This window comes from Eubalaena glacialis, chromosome 14, assembly GCF_028564815.1.
Source record: "Eubalaena glacialis isolate mEubGla1 chromosome 14, mEubGla1.1.hap2.+ XY, whole genome shotgun sequence".
NCBI classification, from domain to species: domain Eukaryota; kingdom Metazoa; phylum Chordata; class Mammalia; order Artiodactyla; family Balaenidae; genus Eubalaena; species Eubalaena glacialis.
In genome coordinates, this window is record NC_083729.1 from 55,049,466 (window position 1) to 55,074,203 (window position 24,738).

At 34.8% G+C, this 24,738-nt stretch overlaps 1 protein-coding gene across 5 annotated transcripts in view; it reads right to left on the minus strand.

Annotated features, from left to right (window-relative positions):
- The window catches only part of VPS54 (VPS54 subunit of GARP complex), a 94,030-nt gene that overhangs the window by 63,074 nt on the left and 6,218 nt on the right, over window positions 1–24,738 (minus strand). For 2 of the 5 annotated variants that reach the window (XM_061168773.1, XM_061168775.1), the window contains exons 2-3: window positions 6,627–6,782; window positions 5,031–5,272 (exon numbers count right to left, since the gene is read on the minus strand). In XM_061168773.1, coding sequence (XP_061024756.1) covers window positions 5,031–5,272; window positions 6,627–6,762 — 378 coding nt within the window. In that variant the 5' untranslated portion in view covers window positions 6,763–6,782. Of the gene's footprint in view, window positions 1–5,030; window positions 5,273–6,626; window positions 6,783–24,738 lie in introns of those variants that run through there. The other 3 variants (XM_061168777.1, XM_061168776.1, XM_061168778.1) reach the window with 3 other exon arrangements.

Sequence of the window (24,738 nt, forward strand, 5' to 3'; positions counted from 1 at the left end):
GGTGTTGCGGCAAATTCAAGAGACTTTAAAAAAAAATGGTCCACATCAAAAAAAAAAACTAAAAAAACCCAAACAAACATAACACTAAAGATAGTCATCAAATCAAAAGGGAAGAGAGCAAAAGAAGAGGAGGAAAAAAAAACTACAAAAACAACCAGAAAATGATTAACAAAATGGCAATAAGTACATACCTATCAATAATTACTTTAAAAGTAAATGGACTAAATCCTCCAATCCAAAGACATAGAGTGGCTGAATGGATATAAAAACAAAACCCATATATATGTTGCCTACAAGAGACTCACTTCAGACCTAGCCACACGCAGACTGAAAGTGAGGGATGGAAAAAGGTTTTCCATGCAAATGGAAACCAAAAAAAAAAAAAAGAAAAAAAAGCTGGGTAGCAATGCTTATATCAGACAAAGTGACTTTAACACAAAGACTGTAACCAGAGACAAAGAAGGACATTATATAATGATCAAGGGATCAGTCCAAGAAGAAGATATAACAGTTGTAAATGCATATGCACCCAACATAGGAGCACCTAAATACATAAAGCAAATATTAATGAGAAAAACTGAAAGTTATACAATAAAAGTAGGGGACTTTAACACCCCACTTACATAGTTGGATAGGTCATTCAGATAGACAATCAATGGTCTTAAATGTCACATTAGACCAGATGGAACTAACAGATATGTAAAGAACATTTCATCCAAAAGCAGCAAAATACGCATTCTTTTAAATGCACGTGGAACACTCTCCAGGACAGATCATATGCTAGGCCACAAAATAAGTCTCAAAAGGGACTTCCCTGGTGGTGCAGTGGTTAAGAATCTGCCTGCCAATGCAGGGGACATGGCTTCAAGCCCTGGCTCAGGAAGATTCCCATATGCCGTGGAGCAACTAAGCCCGTGTGCCACAACTACTGAGCCTGCGCTCTAGAGCCCACGAGCCACAAGTACTGAGCTCACGTGCCACAACTACTGAAGCCCGCGTGCCTAGAACCCGTGCTCGGCAGCAGGAGAAGCCACTGCACCGCAACAAAGAGTAGCCTCCACTCATCACAACTAGACAAAGCCCACACGCAGCAACAAAGACCCAATGCAGCCAAAAATAATTAAATAGATAAATTTATTTTTAAAAAGTCTCAATAAATTTAAGAAGACTGAAATCATATCAAGCATCTTTTCCAACCACAAGGCTATGTGACTAGAAATCAACTCCAAGAAGAAAAAATTCAAAAACGCAAACATGTGGAGTCCAAACAACATGCTACTAAACAACCAATGGGTCACTGAAGAAATGAAAGAGGAAATTTAAGAAATACCTAGAAACAAATAAAAACATAAACATAACAATCCAAGATCTATGAGATGCAGTAAAAGCAATTCTAAGAGGGAAGTTTATAGCAATACAAGCCTACCTCAGTAAACAGAAAAATCTCAAATAAATAATCTAAACTTCCACTTAAAGTAACTAGAAAAAGAAGAAAAAGCAAAACCCAAACTTAGTAGAAGGCAAGAAATAATAAAGATCAGAGCGGAAATAAATAAAACAGAGACTTAAAAAACAATTGAAAAGATCAATGAAACTAAGAGCTGGTTATTTCAAAAGATAAATAAAATTGATAAACCTGTAGCCAGACTCATCAAGAAAAAGAGGACCCAAATAAATAAAATCGGAAATGAAAGAGAAGTTACAACTGACACCACAGATACAAAGGATAAAAGATTACTACGAACAATTATACACCAATAAAATGGACAACCCAGAAGAAATGGATAAATTCCTAGAAACATACAATCTCTCAAAACTGAAACAGGAGGAAACAGAAAATATGAAAAGACTGATTACCAGTAATGAAATCAAATAATTAAAAAAAAAAAAAAACTCCCAACATACAGAAGTCCAGGACCAGATGGCTTCACAGGTGAATTCTGTCAAACATCTAAAGAAGAGTTAACACCTATCCTTCTCAAACTACTCCAAAAGGGATGCTACCAAACTCATTCTACAAAGCCAGCATTACCTTGATATCAAAATCAAAGACACGACAAAAAAGAAAATTACAGGCCGGTACTCCTGATGAACATAGATGCATGAATCCTCAACAAAATATTAACAAACCGAATACAATAATACATTAAAAGGATCATAAAATATGATCAAGTGGGATTTAACCCAAGGGTGCAAGGATAGATCAATATCCGCAAATCAATCAATATGATAGACCACATTAACAAACTGAAGAATAAAAATCATATGATCATCTCAATAGATGCAGAAAAAGCTTTGACAAAATTCAACATACATTTATGAGAAAAACTACCAACAAAGTTGATATAATGGGAAAATACCTCAACATAATAAAGCCATATATGACAAATCTACAGCCAACATCATACTCAACAGTGAAAAGCTGAAAGCATTTCCTTAAGATCAGGAACAAGACAAGGATGTCCATTCTTGCCACTTTTATTCCACATAATATTGGAAGTCCTAGCCACAGCAATCAGACAAGAAATAGAAATAAAAGAAATCCAAACTGGAAAAGAAAAAGTAAAACTGTCACTATTGGCAGAATACATGATACTATATATAGAAAATCCTAAAGAAGCTACCAAGAAACTATCAGAACTAGTAAATGACTTCAGTAAAATTACAGGATACAAAATTAATAAACAGAAGTCTATTGTGTTTCTGTACACTAACAATGAACCATCAGAAAGAGAAATGAAGAAAACAATCCCATTTACAACTGCATCAAAAAGAATAAAATACCTAGGAATCAATCTAACCAAGGAGGTAAAAGCCTTGTACTTGGGAAACTATAAGGCACTGATGAAAGAAACGGAAGATGACACAAACAAATGGAAAGATATACTGTACTCATGGATTGGGAGAATTAATAGTTAAAGTGACCATACTACCCAAGGTGATCTACAGATTCAGTGCCATCCCTATCAAAATACCAATGGCATTTTTCACAGAACTAGAGCAAATAATTCTAAAATTTGTATGGAAACACAAAAGACCCCAAATAGCCAAAACAATCTTGAGAGAGAAAAACAAAGCTGGAAGTATCATGCTCCCTGATTTCAAACTATACTATAAAACTATAGTAATCAAAACAGAAATGGTACACGTGCAAAAACAGACACATAGATGAATGAAACAGAATAGAGAGCCCAGAAATAAACCCATGCTTACATGGTCAAATAATCTATGACAAAGGAGGCAAGAATATACAACAGGGAAAGGAGCCCCTTCAATAAGTGGTGCTGGGAAAAATGGACAACTACATGCAAAAGAATCTAACTGGACTATTTTCTCATACCATATACAAAAATAAACTCAAAACAGATTAGAGACTTAAATGTAAGACCTGAGGCCATAAAACTCCTAGAAGAAATATAGGCAGCAACCTCTTTGACATCGATCTTAGCAAATTTTTTTTTTTTTTTGGATCTGTCTCCTCAGGCAAGGGAAACAAAAGCAAAAATAAACAAATGGGATTACATCAAACTAGAAAGCTTTTGCAGAGCAAAGAAACTATCAATAAAACCAAAAGTCAGCCTACTAAATAGGAGAAGATATTTGCAAATAATGTAACCAACAAAGGGTTAATATCCAAAATACACAAAGAACTCATACAACTCAACATCAAAAAAACAAACAATTCAATTCAAAAATGGGCAGAGGACCTGAACAGACATTTTTCCAAAGAAGACATACAGATGGTCAACAGACACATGAAAAGATGATCACTAATTATCAGGCAAATGCAAATTAAAATCACGGTTGAGATACCACCTCACACCTGTCAGAATGGCTGCTACTAAAAAGACAACAAATAGAAAATTAAAAATGTTGGTCAGGATGTGGAGAAAAGGGAACCCTGGTGAACTGTTGCTGAGATAAATTGGTACAGCCACTATGGAAAGCAGTATGGAGGTTCCTCAAAAAAGTAAAAATAGAACTGCCATAGAATCCAGCAATTCCACTTCTAGGTATTTACCTGAAGAAAAACACTAATTCTAAAAGATATATGCACACCAATATTCACTGCAGCATTATTTACAACAGCCAAGATAAGGAAGCAACCTAAGCGTCCATCAATAGATGAATGGCTAAATAAGATGTGGTATATATACACAATGGAATATGACTCAGCCATAAAAAAAAAATGAAATCTTGCTATCTGCAACATCGATGGATCTAGAAGATATTATGCTAAGTGAAATAAGTCAGAAAAGACAAATACTGTATGCTCCAACTTACATGTGGAATCTATAAAACAAAACAAACAAACAAACAAACAAAGCAAAAGGAAAACAGACTCACAGATACAGAGAATAAACAAATGGTTGTCAGAGAGAAGGGGAGTTGGGGGGTTGACAAAATAGGTAAAGGGGATTAAGAGGCACAAGCCTCCAGTTATAATATAAATAAGTCATGGGGATGTAATATACAGCATAAGGAATATTGTCAATAATATAGCAATAATTTTGTACAGGGACAGACAGTTACTTGACTTACTGTGGTGATTATTTCATAACATATGCCAATGTCAAATCATTATATAGTACACCTGAAACTAACATACTATTGTACATTAACTACTTAACTTTTTTTGTAATTACAAAATAAAAAATGAAACATTAGTAACGTTGACCATCTTTTCACATGCTTATTGGTCATTTGTATATCTTCTTCAGAGAAATGTCTATGCAAGTCCTGTGCCCAATTTTTAATTGGATTGTTTGTTTCTTATTGGTGAGTTTCACATTGATTCTTAGAACTATTAGGAATGTATAATTCTGAAAAATCACTACTGTAAGAGAAATATATTTACATATATCTAAGCAAAGAATTAAATACAACCCAGGACAATAGAATATATATGAAAAGAAAAGAATACCATAAGCTCATCAAAGATTATTGGTCAGAAATCGATAATAAATCAAACTAGAAGTATTTCTTTTACTTTTAACCTGACTATAACTAATTTCAAGATCAGATATTACCTGAGAGATTTCCTGTTGATATACTGTAAAATGTTCCTTGCTGATCTGTGGGAGGTAGAATGAAGGTATGACTTCAGTGTCCACAAAGTCCAATCCCCATGTTTTTGTGAAGAAGTCAGATTCTCTCTTTGCTAATCTAGGATCATTTAATGCTGCTGGGAGATTTACTTTGGAATGATATATAGTCCATCTATGTTGATCTGTAACTAGAGATGGGGCAACACATAAACTATTTGAATCACCTGCAAAAAGTAAACAAGAGAACTCTGTAAAGTAAGTTTTATGTTTGAAAGCACATTCTAGAAAAATAAAAATGCTTAGATTATACAAAGCAACTAAACTCTCCCTTCTATAGCAAATGCTTTAACCTTCAGCTTTCAGCATCAACTGCCAAGGGGAGGAAAAACATGTACAAGATAAAGGATATGCAGAATTTGAGGGTTGTAGTTGAAGGGTGGGGGGAAGAAAATCTTTCATTAATTTCTTTCCTTAATGTACAATTTATCTTTTTTCAACATCAAAACTCTTCTACCTTCTATTGTATGTCTTCTATCCTTTAATACTGCAGGTTTTTTCCACAGGTAGGCCTTTTTTCTATTGTTTTATGGCAGACACACCTGGTTCCAATATCCTTTTTTTCAGCTTATAATTAGATAACCAAAATGCTGCTGTGACATTAACCACAGAGGAGAGAAAAATATACAGTCGGTTCTCGTTATTCACAGTTTTGTTCTATAAAGTCACTGGAACATTTAATAAGCAAATACTGAACCTTTGCTCCTATGGGAAATACAGGGTTATGTTCCTGCAAATCTCTGGAACTTTCATCATCCAATCAACATATAATCTTGTTTTGTGTGTGTTTCTGTTTAAAGATATCTTATTTAATATATATTGTTCATTCATTAACATTCAACTCATGGCTAACACCACTATAACTAACACCTGAATGAAGTTTATGCAACATATGTATTTTCCTCATAAGACACAATAGCCTTCCTGTGCTTAGAAACACTAGAAAGCACTTCAGTACAACATTTGGAAACCATTTTGAACAGCAAAATCATCAACAAAAATACAAAAAAAATGTGGCACTAAATAGACCACAAAAGGGACATGTGTTTACAGCATGAAAGCTGAAAGAAGGCAAAGTGTTGCTTTGTTCAACCTCAGGTGGGAACGTGCGTATCAGGCGATTCAAATTTTTCACTCCTCTGTGCTTGTCTACAAATGACCACAAATGTGCCACAAGTATTGATTTAGCGGTTACAACTAAATTTTAGGAATTAAGCAAATTTGCAAATATAGTATCGGCAAATAATGAGGACTGACTGTACTATGTTTAACTGAAGAGCTTTCAATCTGTACCCTCATTTTCAAAACTTTTCTTTCAGTTCATAAAAGTGACTTCGTTTATGGAAATGTATGAAAAGAACTATATTCCAATTTCGTAATCAACTTATTTCCAAATTATGTCTTTAGTTTTCACATCGTAAAATTTACTCTTTTGAGTTAAGTATATGATATCTGACTTAATTTAAAGACAAAACAAATCCTCAATAAAATTCCTCAAAAAAAAAAAAAAAAAGGCATTACCTGTGGGCTCCTTGGGACACACATCTGGCAGTGACTGCACAGGTCGAATGTGTTTTGCCGGGTCTACCTCTTTTTTAAAGAAAACATCACTGCTGCTTCCTTGAGGCACTGGTGAAGAACTGTGGCTTGAAGCCATTGCATAAAATCACCACTCAACTGAAAATGAGCAACAAATAATCATCAAGACACTTAATACAAATCAAAACTCATCTGTAAGTACTATGCATGTCACAAATTTTCTTTCAAAAACAGACACATTATTTAAAATCCCTCAAGGTGTAAGTACATAATTTGAATACTCACTATTAATTGTGGGAGTCATTCACTATATTTAGTTTGCTAAGAACGTTATTTGTCCTTGTTTAAAAAGTATTCTCCTCAAAGTGAAATATCCTTATTTAGTCTTTTATCCAAAGTGAAAATAGATACCAAAACTGTAACCAATATATATTAAAAATGAAAACATTCCATTCATTCAGCAAGTATATAATAATTACACATTATAGCAAAATGGGTTAAGTGCATGGGTTTTTGAAATCTGACTGTCTGGGCTCATACCCCAGCTTCACTTACCAGCAATATAACCTTGAGGAAATTTACTTAATCTTTGTGTGTTTTACTTCATGTGTAAAAATGGAGATGAAAAAAGATCCCATCTCATAAACATTTTGTAAAAATTAAAGGAATGGATATATGTAAAGCATTTAAAACAATGCCTGCCTCAAAGTTAGTGTTCATAAATGAACACTAGTTATCATTATGTTTACAATTACTATGTGACTGTCACTATATTAAATGTTTATAAAAGAAATATCATTCTTCAAGGTACTTGCAATTACATTAGGTAATCAAAAAAATCAAAACCCTAAACAAAACACAAGTTAATCTATGTCTACACTTTTTAACAAGTAAGAAAAGAATTTGTGGGGCCAAGACAACATAATAAAGGCTACAATGTCAGGTAGCACTTTACAAATGAAGCAGTACATAACCTGGATAATGAAGAACATGTATTATTTTACTATCGGAGGGTAGAAACTCATATTGCTGATCATATCAACCAAACAGCAGACATTCAATAAATACTTTTTAATGAAGGAATAAATAAATGAACATAAACAGAAGCTTATAGCTGAAAAGGAACTTAGAGATCACCTAGTCTAATTTCCCTGATACTAGAGATAAGTATAACAAGGCCCAAAAGGATTAGGTGGTTTACAAAGATACATGTGGTTTAACAAGTTTTTTAAAAAGCCAATTTAGGCAACCTGGTGAATAGAAAAGTAAGAGTAAGAAATAAAAGGAGAGATATAAGGCTAGGGCTGGTGACAAAAAAGTCATCCCCTCTAATTCCTCTATAGTTTGATGGAAAGCTAAAAATTATATTTCCCAGACTTCTTGTATACCTGTCTCAGTCCTTCTAACACAAATGAAACACATCCAATTACACCATTCACTGAGACCGTAAGAAACACACTGCTAAGAAAAGAACAAAGATAAATAACTTCCTCAAAGTTCCGGAACAGAAAGCAAAAAACAGCATGAACAAAGGTTAAGGGACATGGAATAATCATAAGACTATGCGGAAACTGACTTGGCTGGAGTGAAATGTTTGCTGACAAAAATGCTGACAAAAGTACTGACAAATAAATCATATTTACACACACACACACACACAAAGACAGTATGGTCGAACTACAGGAGCCAGTAGAGGTTTGGGGGAAAAGAGTACTATAATGAAAATATCCAGGAAAATTAATCAGGGTATTGGTTTGAAAGCCATCACCAGCCCATTGCATTTATATCCATATATATTAAGTGTACAGTTGTTTCTGTATAAAAGCATTTGCATATTTAAGAAGAAGAAACATTTAAGAATGTTTCCTAAGGCTAGGAAACATTGATAACACAGAAGCCTGTACATTCAGTGCTTGGTAAAGACAATTCTACATGTGACATTAAGTCTGTTTAACTTTTTTGTTAATTTCATCAAATAAAATGGCTAAAATAAACACATTTTGACACTTAAAGAAGTAGGCTACAAATATATGGAAAATGTGTTCATGTCGAACACCCACTGCTTGATGTCAGATAAATTAAACATTGATTCCGACAATAGCACACTACAATTTCAATGTATTCTATTTACCATCATGTTGTTTTACCAGGAAAAAGAAAGCCTAATTGACATCTTAGGAATCTAGAAATACTTGGGGAGATGGGGACTTGTGGAAAAACATTTCTAGACTCCTATAAGTTACTTCTATATCTGGGTGGGGAAATTAAAATGGCTTATTTACTCCTTAAAGATTCTGAATTGGGAAAGATGCACAAGTTTTCTGTTTTTTTTCCTACACCCCTTCTAATTCTTATGAAAAGAGGGACAATCTCTAGCTATAAAGGGATTATGTACAATTATTAGGGTACTGCCTACATGGGTGAGCCCCAATTTCTATCCATCTGACTCTCAAATCCTCTCACCATCCTGTGTTAATTAAGATGATCTCCCCACAGTAAGAACCAAACTTTTTATTAATAACCACATAACACGTATGATGCAGATACTTGGTAAGTGCAATCATTGGTAATAAAACATGGCAGATTTATTCACAAAGCATGGATGTATAAACAAATAAGCAAATCTACATGGCCTCTAAACCAAACAATTTCAGCAAAGAAATAATCTTTCATAAGAAAGTTTTAGTGTAAGTGAAGAATAGTTTGTCTACCCAGAAAAAAAACAAAAACAAAAACAGAATACAGGAAAAAGGAAAGCTCTCAGCACTAAATGTAGGCAACCCCTGATTTTTAACACTTCCACTTGTAACTACCATCTAGATACAAATTGGGCATTTGACCAGTGGTCACCAATAATGAGAATCTATAAATAGATCCACCCTTCTTCACATGGTAATCTTCTCATAATTATATCATCACCATACTCAAATATTTTCTCTTGAAGTCTTCTTTGGTTTCTTACACTTAGTCACTGTTTATTTCTATTTTTGCACCAATCATACTGAAATTTTGGTTTTCATATAGGTCTTTCCTATTAGACTGTGAACTTCTTGATGTTTCCATTTTCCTGTGTATTCTACATGCCTAACACAGTTCCTGGCACACAGAAAATATATTATAAATATTCTATAGATGAATGAAATGGGCAGTATGTAGAACAGATCAGAAGAGAGAAACATTAGTTAGACAACTACCAATACTCCTTGAGTGAGTAGATAGAAGCATGGGTCTGGGCTGATGAAGAAAGGAATAAACAGACTAATTCGTTCCAAAAGAAAAAAACTGCAAGGATGTGTAAATCAGAAACATTTGATTTTCTTTCTTGTAGCTCAAAATATCTTTTTATGCTAAAAGTTTAGTTAAGAGCTTCTATTTAAAAGGCCTAGAAGCACTGTCACTCCAGAAGCAATGAGCATACCAAGTGCTCAGACCCTGGTTTCTAAATACCATTCCCCACAAAGAAACAATGGTTCTTTAAAGAAATAGTTGACTCCAAACCTGAAGCACAGAAAGAACAATTTGATCATGAGAACACTTGTGTCAGACAGCAAGGAAATGCTCTAAGACCAGTAGGATCTATCAAAAGGGCCGAGGACCAAGTTAAAGGGGCTCCCACTGACCACATTTAGGACAAGTTGAGTGCTCAAAAAAAAAAAAAAAAAAACCCTGAGTGTAACATATTGAACAAATACAAAATAATGAATCTATAGTGTTACTTGGGGGGAGGGGGATGAGGAAAAGGGGGTGGAGTGGGAGAGGGGAAAGGAAATCTCTTATTTATAGAAGAATGCCAGTAAATGTGAAGAAACGACTGATATAGAAAATCACCATTTTGTAACCCCCAATGTAAAAATCAATTTAGGAAAAAATCATCAATGTATGCTAAAGCTATTAGGTGAAAGGCTGTTCAGAAACAGAAAATTCACCTAGTGCCAAAGTATTACCTCACAGACTGCTTTGCAATGCAAAGGGGAAAATGTATCTCTAAAATGGAAAGATCTGGCTGTCACCACCTTAATTAACTAAGTCATCAAACTTGGCATCATTCAGAATAATAAGACAACTTGATATTATGTGATTCATGAAATAACAATATGAAATAAACATCATCGCCTATGAAGCATTCTCACCAAAAATGTTTAACCCAATCTAATCAAGCCTCTAGACCAAGGGTTAAGCCTTTTGTCCTGTGGATTCCTTTGGCAGTCTGGTAAAGTCTACAGAACCTTTGCCAGAATAATGTTTATAATGCATAAAATACATAAGATTACAATGGACAATTATACTGAAATATAGCTGTCAAACTATCTTCTTAAATTGTAATACAGTAATATTTTTGCTTCTTGATTATGCAAATTTATCCTAATTTCTAAGCAATAAATGAGCATAAATATTTTGAGATAAATTTAATATGATATGAAAACATCTGAAATTTCTCTTGGTGACAAAGTTATATAGGTAGTGCTAATACCCCTGTGAAAGGTTTCTTACATTCACAATTAAAGGAAATGCTAAAATTCAGTTAAGGTATGGCTGCTCAACCATGGCACCACTGACATTGACATTCTGATCTAGATAATTCTCCCCCTGTACATTGTAGGACCCTTAGATGCATCCTTAGCCTCTATCCACTTGATGCCAATAGCAGCCTCGCACCCAGTTGTGATAACCAAAAATGTCTTCAGACAAAGCCAAACGTCCCTATGCGGGGGAAGAGAGGAGAGAGGACAAAAATCACCTCAGTTGAGAACCACTGAATGAAAATAAAGATGTAATTTTTTCCCCATCCAAAGTTCAGACTCCCTGTATTCTATTCACAGACCCTATAGAGTATGTGAACTGAAGGTTAAGTACCTTTGCTCTAGACCTACCTTCCAGTCTAAGAAAACAGAGGGGAATAGGAGAGTGAGATTTAAACCACAACATGGGGAAACAAACAAACTGAGAATGAGACACTCTACAAGAAAACTGGCCTGGAACTTAGATGAATGTCATTTTTAAAAGCTGGGGAACTATTCTATATTAAAATAAATAAAGAGACAACAACTAAAGGCAATACGCAAGCCTTGATGGGATGCTGGTTAAAAAAGAAAAAAATGCCTCTAATACACTCTTGGAACAATTGGGAAATTTTGAATATGGATTGGATGTTATATGAGATTTTGGAATTATTATTAATTTTCTTAAGTGGATTGATGGTATTGAGATTATGGGAAAATGTCCTTATACTCAAGACATGAACAATAAAGTATTCAGGAATAAAACATGATGCCACCTACAACTTACTTTCAAATGATTCGGCAAAAAATACACACAGATAAACAAATACGGCAAAATGTTAAAAATGGTTTATCTAAGTCAAGTACATATGACTCTAACATGTTCTATTCTTTCACTTTTCTGTATGTTTTGTAGTCTTCACAATAAAAAGTTGGGGGAAAGAAACTATATTTTTCAAACATTAAATAGATAAATAATGCAAAATATAAATATCAGAGAGAAGGAAAAACATTAAATTTGTAACTGTTAATCTGCCTGAAGATGGCATTCTTGTACAACTTCAAATATGGAGGAAAGAAAATCAATAAATTTCAATCAAGTTTTAATGCTGCAGAAGAATAATACCATATATAGAAACAAATTCCTTAGAAGCTGAATGAGAAGGCAGCTGAGACGGACATTTACCACAGGCATTACCCAGATACTGTGTAAAAATCTCTTCCCTTGCTTCTACACCATAATATTAGCTGCTTACAGAGAACAATGATATTACAAAATCATTTACAGCCAACTCTGAACTATCTATGAAATTGCCTATTACAGGTAAAGTAATAGCAAAAGTCTATTTTTTCACCCTCTACCAAAGTGGTTAACACAGATATGCTAACTAATCATTTTACTTCCCTTCTATTCTTCACAAGTGATACCCTACTTTATAATATACCCTACTTTATAAAACCTAAACTTGCCTGCCCTCTATCGACCTTCTATCATACTGTGGTCCTCTAACTGGTCTCTCTGTTTTCAGTCTAGACCATTCTGCACATTGCTTTAGGATTAATCTTCTAGAATGTTTTCATTCTGTCATACTTCAGCTCAAAAACCTTTGCTTTCATTTGGAAAGTTATTCATTACTTTCCAAACAAGTGCCAAGTTTTACAAGCTGGTACTCAAGGATTTCCACAATCTGATGTTTACCTTGCTTTCTAGCCTGATTTCCTATTACCCATGGATAATCTCTATTCTGGATAGGGTGGTCTAATTGTCCCTCTAATCCATCACACTATCAAGGCTTCCTTGGCTTTGTTAAGGCTGTGTCCTTCCTAGAATATTCACACCATCCTTCTACCTATCCAATGCCCCTTCTTCCTTCAAAGGTCATTTCAAATTTCATTTCTAGATTACATATATTAAGAAAACAAATATACAAACACTCCAAAATATGAACAAAAATAACCTCAGCATTATTTTTAAGAGTGAAAAAGCTGAAGCAAACTCCTAAATAAGAAGGAATTGGTTATTTAATAAGCTATAGTATAGCCAATGGATTACACTGTCATTAAAAATAGGATTGCAGACTTCACATCCACTAGGATGGTTACTATCCAAAAAAACAAAAAACAAAACCAACCAACCAAACATCATCAACAACAACAAAAAGTGTTGGCAAGGATGTGGAGGTACTAGAAGCCTTATGCACTGTTGGTGGGAAGTAAAATGGTGCAGCCATTTCAGAAAACAGCATGGCAATTCCTCAAAAAAGTAAAACTAGAACTACCATATGATGCAGCCATTCCACTTCTGTGTATATACCCAAAAGAACCAAAAGCAGGGTCTTGAGGAGTCATTTGTACATCCATGTAATAGCAACATTATTCATAATAGCCAAGAGGTAGAAGCAACCCAAGTGTTCACTAACGGATGAATGGATAAACAAATGTGGTATATATGCACAATGGAGTATTATATTCAGCCTTAAAAAAAGAAGGAAGTTCTGACATTTGCTATAGCATGGATGAACCTTGACGACGTTATGCTAAGTGAAATAAGCCAATCACAAAAAGACAAATACTGTATGATTCCACTTACATGAGGTACATAAGCAGTGAAATTCACTGAGACAGAAAGTAGAATGTGGTTGTCAGGGGCCAGGGGAGGGAAAACAGGGAGTTGTTGAATGGATTATACTTAAAAATGGTTAAGATGATAAATATTATGTTATACATATTTTTTACCACAATTAAAAATTTTTTGAAATACGACTGCAAAATATTTAATAACACAAAAATGTTTAACATATATTGTTAAGTGGAAACAGTTTTCAAAGTAGTATGTCAGTATGATCCCAATTTTCTAATTTAAAATAAGCATACATATTTCCAAAAAAAAATTGCACAGACATATACCACAATATTAACAATGGTTACCGCCAAATGACAAAATTATAAGAAATTTTTATTTGTTTGTGTTTTGGAACTTTCCAAATGTTTTCCTATGAAAACTTATTACTTTATATGTATTAGTCAGGGTTCTCCAGAGAAACAGACCCAATAGGATATTTATAAGAGAGTTATTCAAGGAATTGGCTCACCACCCAGTTGTGGAGGCCAAGAAGTCCCACAGTCTGCCTTCTGCAAGCTGGAGAACCAGGAAAGCCAATGGTATAATTCAGTCCGAGGCCAAAGGCCTGAAATACAGGCGGCTGCTGGTATTAAGACCCGGAGTCCAAATGCCTAGAACCAAGAGCTCTGATGTATGAGGGCCAGATAATTCGAATGTCCCAGCTCAAAAGGAGAGAACAAATTCACCCTTCCTTTGCTTTTTTTGTTTTATTCAGGTCTTCAAAGGATTAGATGATGATGATGCCTGCTCACACTGGCAAGGGCAGATCTCTTTACTCAGTCTACTGAATTAAATGCTAATTTCATCCAGAAACACCCTCAAAGACACACTTAGAAATAATGTTTTACCATCAATAGTGGGCATCCCTTAGTCTAGCCAAGTTGACACATAAGATTAACTATGACACTTTATTAATCAGGAACGATGCTATTATTAAACTGCAAAAGTTCAGTTTCAGCCTTATACCTACCTCCACTATGAATCTTTCTAATGACTATAACCCTCAGAAAACTAGCTTTCCTTTGAAGTTGGAATACTTACGATCTATATCAGCAATTTACAAACTTTATTGATCCTGTATCCCAACAGTTAAAAAAATTTTAAGCAATCATCATTTACAAATTATATAGGGTACAACTGTATTAATGCCGGTAATATAAAATTGTGCTAAATGGAACTTTTTTAAAGATAGAGAGAAAAGGCTTTTAAAAATAATCTAGTTTATTAATTAATGGCAAAAAGTACCTTTTTACTCTATTTTTAATCGATAGCGATGTGATTTCACTATACCTCATTATTATTCAAAATCTTGATTTAAACTTTATGAAATGGTGATTCAAAGGTTTGGCTCTAAGTTCAATTTATTTTTATACCTGGCTTTTAATGCCTATTATAGAAAATTTAAAAAGATACTCACAAATGTATGTAGAACCAAATGGAAGAAATCACTGATCACACTTCCTAAACTCTCTATTTTGAGATTTTTAAAACAGGGTAGAAAACTCCAGTCTGGGTTTTTAAAGAGTTCATCATTTAACAAAATAACATAATGATGGAATATTTCCAAACATCTGTTTTCACAACAGATTTACCATAGCTTGAGTGTTTCTAGAAGATCAACTACTATTATACATTTTCTTATTCATTATTTAAAAATAAAAACAAACAAAAACACCCTGTGGAAACAGATTTAATGTGTGCGTCTGTCTGTCTGTCTCTCTGTGTTTTGTGTCTGTGTGTTTCACTATCTGGTTAAATATTACTGTCAGTCACATGCCATTTCTGAAAAGATCAGCAAATTTGGAATGCTTTTTCTTATTAAAAAAAACACAAAACATACATAACATAGTCTTAAGTTTGACGGCTATTTTGAGTACTTTTATGTATGGAAGAGCTTGTACTAAGAGTAGGAGAATCCAACTCTGTGCTTTGTTTATTTGTGGTTCCATTGTTAGTATTCATCCAAGATGTGATTTCTCTTCAGGAATCATTTTAGGTTAATTAAACATTTTATAAGAGTTGGTTTAGTTAAAACTAGATAGCATAATTTGTAAACCCAATTAACTATTCATGTAAGGCTATTACATCACAAGGATGAACTAAGTGAAGGATACCACTCTTAATCCCTTGAGCTTACTCATTTATCTGTAATTTGACTATCTGATAAATAAACATACAGACTGATTGAAGATGCTGGTATCAATCCTCATAATAAATATTAGTAAAGGTTCATTTCTTTTTTCTTTAGATAAAAAATGAATATTCCTTAAGCTGGGTGGAATCTTATAAAGGAGTTTAGACTTAATCCACAAGACTGTAGTGAGTCATTATAGACTTAAGACATGAGTGTTGAATAGATCACTCTAGGAGAGTATTAGTGAGGAGGGCCAAGTATAGAACCTAGGAGGACTCCAACATTTCTGAAGAAAGAAATGAAAGAAAGATATAAAGAAAAGCTTGTGATAAAGACGAGAAGGAACATCCAAGAAGGTGGGAGAAAAACCAGGGAAGAAAAATCAGCTCAGAATTGGCAAGTAAAACACTAAGGAAAAAACCTCCTTTAGATTTGGAAATTAGGAAGTGACCACATCACATTGGGAAGCAATATCAAGTCCAATACAGGGGGTGGAAGCAGAATGCAGAGGTTAGAGTGAAATAGGTAAGGAAATTAACACACAATGGCTATTGTTTCAAGAGACTCAATTATGAGATTACAAAACAGAATATATAGTACAATCTCATTTTGATATAAAAACTTTATATAGCTATATATAATATATGAAAAGGTATACGACAAAATGTTAACGGTGGTTATATAATAGGCTTTTCCTGACCACAGTATCTAAGCACATCCTCCCCTTACTCTATCCCCCATCCAACACACATATCCCTGTTATTCTCTACTAGTAGCATTATGGTTTGTGTACTTTATAGTACTTTCTCAAATTATAACTATTTATTTACCTGCTTATTTCCTGTCTCTCTCTCTACATCATAAAATTATATTTGTTTCATTCATCTTCCTATACCACACCCAGCACAGATGAATGTTGGATGAATGAATGAATAAATGAATGACTCTCATGGAAAAAGAGGTAAGCACACACAAGCCACTAACAATGTCTCATATAAGTTCATGTGTATTCAAAACAATCTAAAAACCTAAGTCGAAAATATGCTACCTTGTTTGTATAACATTACCTAACTTTCTAATATTTGATTCTAGATTTCTACCTTTCCTGTAAACACAGTATAATATATTGGTTAAGAAAACTGGCCATAAAGTGAGTTAGATTTCTGTCATTAGTTGTGTGACCTCTGACAACTTTCTTACATTCCTCTGTTTCCTTGTTTATAAAATGGGACAGCAACAGTGTCTTCCTCATAGGAATGTTATAACATTTAAATGAAATATAATTTACATAATCTATGTACTTGGCACATAGTAGACATTCAATAAATAATTGCAACTACTACTATTTATCATTATAAACATCTTAAGCCTTAACATTTGGACTGTGCTGTACAAAGTTTTAAAATAAATATAAACTTTAGGTTTCCAAGCCTCCTCTATTGGTGTCCCTTGCTTGAGTGCCCCTAGTTTGGGTTGGGCGGGGGTAAGCAAACCAATATGGGCATATATAATTTACTGTCAGAAAAGTAGTCAAAGCATAGAACAGTGGTCCTCAAAGCCATGCCAGTAAAAGGAAAGAAAAAAGAGTAGTGGAAAATGATGATGAAGCTAGAATAAATAGTAGCCTAAAACAGAAGCAATTTTTGATAAAAACTGTGTTTGTGAGAGAGAAGAGGGATGATGAGGCAGAGAAGCTAGAAATAATGCTTTGGAAGACATTTGAATAAAGGTCAAAATTCAATCCATGGGAGTAGAGTGGATGAGATAAAAATTACAATCTCTGAGTTGGATGGGACTTTCAGAGATCATCTGGCTCAACTTTCTACCTAATATATGAATCCTTTCTACAAGGGGTCTTTCTGCCTCCACTTGAAAACATTCAGTAATAGAGAACTGACTACTTCAGAAGCAGATTATTACTACAAAACAACTATAATTGTTTTAGGAAAAAAATTATCTCTTGTAGTAAACAGAATCCTGCTTCCCTGAATTTTGCATCACCGTTCCTAGTTCAATTACATTACAGAAATAATAGGGTAAATAATTCTAGTCGCAGGAAAGTAATATTACAAAGGAAGAAAGTGCAGAAAAAGAGGGCCAATGAGAGCTCAGAGCAAGGGGTGGGGCAAATACATGTAAGAGGTAAGGAAGAAAGCAATCAGAAAAACCATCCTACAGAAGCCAAGGGAGAAGTGTCCAGGAAGAAAGTGTGAAAAGTAGTGTCAACATTCTGCAGACAGAGAGGTCAAGAAGGTTATTAACTTCAGAAAGGATACTGGATTAGAACAGTTTTAGGACAGTGTTTGGGGCAGAAGCCATACCACAAGAGGTTAAGTAAGTGATGAAGTAACAAATGCAACAATATCAACATATTTTGGTGATGAAAGAAAAGCGATTAGAGTTGAGCAAGAATTATTTAGGCCATGGGAGACTGGAGCACATTTATAGGCAAACAGCAAGAAATCAACTGAAGGGTGAGATTAAAAGAAACAAGAAAAAGTGGTGGAGAAAGGAGATGAGAGAGAAAGAAGAGTTAGATACTCATGGGAATGGGATGGGGTGGAGAGGAGGAAGCAGAAAAAAAGATACAGAATCATACCCAGAGACTATGAGGCACATTGGGCTATGCCCCACCTTGAGAAAAACAGGACTTTGTCAGGCAGCAGTAAGAAAATGAACAAGCTGATCCAGAAACGTTGCCTTCCATCCTACTCTTCTGCCTAATGCCCTTATCCATGATGGGCTGTCAGATCAGCTGGGACTTGGGTGAACCTGGATTGCCTCACTCCTACCACTAGTTCTGAAAATTCTCTTAAGTCCTAAGATCAAGAGTGCAATGAAAATACGTTATCTATGAAATAAGGAAGGATGGCAGAGGAGCGGGAAGCAACAGAAAAACAATAATAAGATGAATTACATCATTACTAATATTTGACTAAACACTACACGGTTCATAATTGCTTGCTTTCATTCAGATTATTTTGTTGGTCTTCCTGACAACCTAGCAAGAAAAACATTTCTGAGTGAATCTGTGAATGAATGAATCATTGATCCCTATTATGTGGATAGAGAAATAGGTTCAAGAGTAACTTGGCTTCAAACCATTTAGCTACTTAGTTGTGAAGATGCGACTTGCATTCAGATCTTCTGATTCAAAATTCCATGCTTCTGTCACCAAACCACACTGCCTCTCCGGAGAGAGAAAAAAACCCCCCAAAACCTATGTTTTTCACTACTGCCTCCCATCCATTTCAGGCACCCAGTGCTCTACTTTTCTGTCTTCTTTTTCTCCTTATCAGATCAATTACTGATCCAATAACAATTATTTAGAAGAACAAGTCCATCTTGTTGGGTTTTTTTTAAGATTTTTTTTGATGTGGACCATTTCTTTTAAAGTCTTTATTGAATTTGTTACAATATTGCTTCTGTTTTATGTTTTGGTTTTTTGGCCGTGAGGCATGTGGGATCTTAGCTCCCCAACCAGGGATCAAACCTGCACCCCCTGTGTTGAAAGATGAAGTCTTAACCACTGAACCGCCAGGGAAGTCCCCTATGTCCATCTTGTATTAAAAATAAATGATAGTTGGGCTTCCCTGGTGGCGCAGTGGTTGAGAATCTGCCTGCTAATGCAGGGGACACGGGTTCGAGCGCTGGTCTGGGAAGATCCCACATGCCGCGGAGCAACTAGGTCCGTGAGCCACAACTACTGAGCCTGCGCGTCTGGAGCGTGTGCTCCGCAACAAGAGAGGCCGCGATAGTGAAGAGGCCCGCGCACCGCGATGAAGAGTGGCCCCCGCTTGCGGCAACTAGAGAAAGCCCTCGCACAGAAACGAAGACCCAACACAGCCAAAAATAAACATAAAAATAAATAAATAAGATTATAATAATAAAAAATAAACAAATAAAAATAAATGATAGCAATAATTAACATCTGATTGTGATCATTTTTTAAAGACTATTTTTTAGGGCAGTTTTAGGTTCAAATAATTTTATAAGACTGGGACTGCTAGAAAATTATTACTCAAGGAAAAAGACACTTTTCATCAGTATAATTTACTATTTTTGTTAACAAAAGGATAATTCCTGAGCTGCAATGAGGGATAAATACGCTACTATGGGCCATCGAGATGAGAAGACAAGTACTTATTTATACGATAGCATTAATTTGTTAGTATTTCTTGAAAGCCCAAATCTTTAGGTTTAAATTTTAGCTTCAGTATTAAGATAATTGTGAGCAATAATGTATATGATATACAATTTTTTAACATTTTAAGTACTTTAAAAATTACGATTAAACTAGATTCTGTCAGATGATAAATCTTATATAGTGGAGAAGGTTATTATTTGTGTCTTAGCTGTATGAAAGAAGCTTAACTATACCATTTACCAGAAATTGGCTCTTAAAATTCCAAAAATGTGGCAAGTGCTTTTTTTTTTTTTTTACTTATATTTCCCAACACATGTGCATGCTCACATACAGATGCACATACAACATACAGATGCACATACAAACATTCAGTAAGTAAAGGGAAAAATCATCTAAATAATCACATAAGAAAGATCTTTTTAAAGCCCTCAGAATGTGTACTAACACTATATAGGTTTGTGATTTGTTAAAAATAGATCTAAATTCACCAAGTAAGCAAGATAACTTCATGATCAGTCTTCAGAATAGTTCTTAGAATTTAAAAATTTCCTATAAATAAAATGACTTACAGATCTCTTTGTTACTCACATCACTCTGTTATTGGTCAAGTCAGTCATACAATCAACTGGGTCATTCCATCACTGGATGACTTGAATTTTTTTTTTTTTATACAGCAGGTTCTTATTAGTTATCATTTTATCCACATCAGTGTATACATGTCAATCTCAACCTCCCAATTCATCACACCACCACCCCCACTCCCCGCCGCTTTCCCCACTTGGTGTCCATACGTTTGTTCTCTACATCTGTCTCAATTTCTGTCCTGCAAACCGGTTCATCTGTACCATTTTTCTAGGTTCCACATATATGCGTTAATATATGATATTTGTTTTTCCCTTTCTGACTTACTTCACTCTGTATGACAGTCTCTAGATCCATCCAGTCTCAACAAATGACCCAATTTCGTTCCTTTTTATGGCTGAGTAATATTCCATTGTATATATATACCACAACTTCTTTATCCATTCGTCTGCCAATGGGCATTTAGGTTGCTTCCATGACCTGGCTATTGTAAATAGTGCTGCAATGAACATTGGGGTGCATGTGTCTTTTTGAATTATGGTTTTCTCTGGGTATATGCCCAGTAGTGGGATTGCTGGATCATATGGTAATTCTATTTTTAGTTTTTTAAGGAACCTCCATACTGTTCTCCATAGTGGCTGTATCAATTTACATTCCCACCAACAGTGCAAGAGGGTTCCCTTTTCTCCACACCCTCTCCAGCATTTGTTGTTTGTAGATTTTCTGATGATGCCCATTCTAACTGGTGTGAGGTGATACCTCATTGTAGTTTTGATTTGCATTTCTCTAATAATTAGTGATGTTGAGCATCTTTTCATGTGCTTCTTGGCCATCTGTATATCTTCTTTGGAGAAATGTCTATTTAGGTCTTCTGCCCATTTTTGGATTGGGTTGTTTTTTAATATCGAGCTGCATGAGCTGTTTATATATTTTGGAGATTAATCCTTTGTCCATTGATTCGTTTGCAAATATTTTCTCCCATTCTGAGGGTTGTCTTTTCGTCTTGTTTATGGTTTCCTTTGCTGTGCAAAAGCTTTGAAGTTTCATTAGGTCCCATTTGTTTATTTTTGTTTTTATTTCCCTTACTCTAGGAGGTGGATCAAAAAAGATCTGGCTGTGATTTATGTCAAGCAAGTGCTTCTTAAAATATGACTTATTTGAGATATTTTAAATTACTATGATTAAAAAATAATCTCTACTAACTTCCATCACATCGATCTTTGGTTGGACATTACAGTGTGGTTTTTTTTTTCTTGCATATATCAGTATTTCTAAATTGGGGGAAATCAAGTTGAAGCTAAAGGAACACAGAAAATAAGAACAAAGTTGTGCTAATCTAATTTGCTTTTTCCTTACATTCCCATTTGACATGTATGAGACCCTGGGCCTTGTAGGAAACTCTGAATACAGGTGTTTCCTGAAGTTCCTTATTTACTTTTGATTTAGTGACAAGAAGGAACAGTAAGAGAGAAATTTGGCCAGAAGGATAAAAAGTACAAATATTTGTAATATTAAATTTACATATTTTTAAATGGCTATAAGTACTATTTCACGTGTGACATTCTTATCAGGAATAAAATCACAAATATCCTCAAAAAAACAACATAAATATATTTTTTAAATCTAGATGTTATTAAAAATAAAAACAATGTCTTTTTTCCCCAGCACTCATCAGAGACTTAATACACTAAAATAACATACTATAGCAGCCGCTGAAATTAATGAAGTGTTCACAGGCCTGGAAGTGAATGATAAAACTGTACTGTGAAAAAAATCTGTCTCTAACATGTAAAAAATTGAATGAAGTCAAAATATAACTTGGATGCTTTATTATACTCCTTTAGGGCATTGATATTACTGTATTACTAGTGAAATTTTTGTCAAAGTGAATCAGATGAGAACACTGGTATTCTGTTCTTGGTGTCTTGACCAAAGATTAACAAATAAATCCTAAAATCACTCATTCAAAGTTACTGGAGGATACAAATGTCTTAAATATGTAAACCAGTAGATACTTATTAACATGTCTACAAAAAGAGTAAATTTAAAAGAAAATCTGGGGGCTCCCCTGGTGGCGCAGTGGTTGAGAGTCTACCTGCCAATGCAGGGGACACGGGTTCGAGCCCTGGTCTGGGAGGATCTCACATGCCACGGAGCAGCTGGGCCCGTGAGCCACAATTACTGAGCCTGCGCGTCTGGAGCCTGTGCTCCACAACAAGAGAGGCCGCGACAGTGAGAGGCCCACGCACCGCGATGAAGAGTGGCCCCCCCTTGCCGCAACTAGAGAAGGCCCTTGCGCAGAAACGAAGACCCAACACAGCCATAAAAATAAATTAATTAATTAATTAATTTTAAAAAAAAAAGAAAAGAAAAACTGTATAATCGACGCTAGCTTGAAAATAGTTGCTAAGAGAAAATTATATATTAATGTTTTCCTAAGAAGGACAAAAATGACGCCAGGATTTATCCACTGTTTTGGGTTATCCCTGCCTTGCTTCTTTCTACAGTAAAAACAATCTAGTGTTAAGTCTATCTTTGTAAATAAAATACATTTTGTATCTAGATCCTTGAAGGGAAGGGTCTTCAAATAATCTAAACAAGTATGTACTCTATAAATGTTAAGTAATAATAAAGATGATGCTTTCAAGAAATTTTCTTTTTAGAGAAAATAAAGCAAAACAGCTAGAAACTCACCTGCAGTGAGTCAGTAAGCGGTTCAAGAATGAAAATATTAAATGTTAGTTTGAGGTATAAAGTAAATAACTATAAAGTTTATTAGTACTATAACCCCAAACCAAGAATAAATTAGCATTTTAATTAATTACTGCTTGATATTACCTCTATACCTCCTCTCCCCACTGTTTGGGTCTCTTAGCCCAGTTCTGCCTCACAAGCTTCTCCACTTAGCTTGGATCTCATGGTCAATTACTTCAACAGTCTCCCTTGCATGTTCAATTCTCTCCTCCCTCATCCATCTTCAATACAATCTGTCTTTGCTTTGTTCCTGGCTGCAGAACACTGCCAGAGAAAATTTATGTAAAACATGCAGATTATACATTTATGAGTTCCAATCTCAGATGAGGCTCTGCTCAGCAGTCCTTTCACTTATTTATCCTCAAGCACTTCTCTTTCCCAATCCCCACAGTACTCATAACAAATTTTCATTACTCTCATGTCCCCTAGCTTACCTCCATCAATCTCATGCTCAAAAAGTAAATGTCTACCACATAGCAATAAGAAAAAGTCCTCAGATATGACTTCTTCCATCCATATCCAAACGTACCTAATTCTCACCTATACACAATTCCTAACTTTCTGAGGTACAGTATAGGTGTCTACTCTTTTCCAGAGTTAATCCCCCAACCTGCTGTTCCTTTTTTTTTCTTTTTTCAGCATGTTATGCTTTATTATTTCAAGAAACGCAAAAATGCAACTGAAATGCAAAAAAAGATTTGTGCAGTGTATGGAGAAGGGGCTGTGACTGACCGAGCATTGTCAAAAGTCAACCTGCTGTTCTTGATCTCATCTTTCTGCACTTCATCTAAGACCTTGTTCTATTAATTATTCCCTGACTCTCCTATTGCCAATCTCATCAATCCATCAAAAAAATGTTCAAGTACTAAATTAAAGTTCTTTCCTTCAACTCTATCTATTCAAGCTACTTCTTCTTGCCTCCCCTTCACTGGCAAACCTCTATTTTCTCTCTGGTCTACCACCTTAGTAATCCATCTTCCATCTTCACCACTCACTTGGCTCTGGAAAAGGTGAGGAATGACCTGATTTCTAAATTCAATTGCTTATATTCAGTCTTCATCTAACCTGACCTCATGCTCTCAAAAATCAATGAAGGTAATAAATGTAGATGGAATGAAAGAATTAGAAAAATCACCCTTTGTAACCCTCCAATGCAATGACTGATTCAAGCAAGGATCATTAATGGATGCTAAAACCATTAGTTTAAAAGATTGTTAGGAACAGGATATTTACACAGCAATGAAGTATCACACTATCAATTATGTATTAAATAGTAGAGATCTGTCAGTTCTCACCTTTACCAAGTGATCAAGCTGGAATCACCAACAGGGGACAGCCTGACATTATGTGTCTCC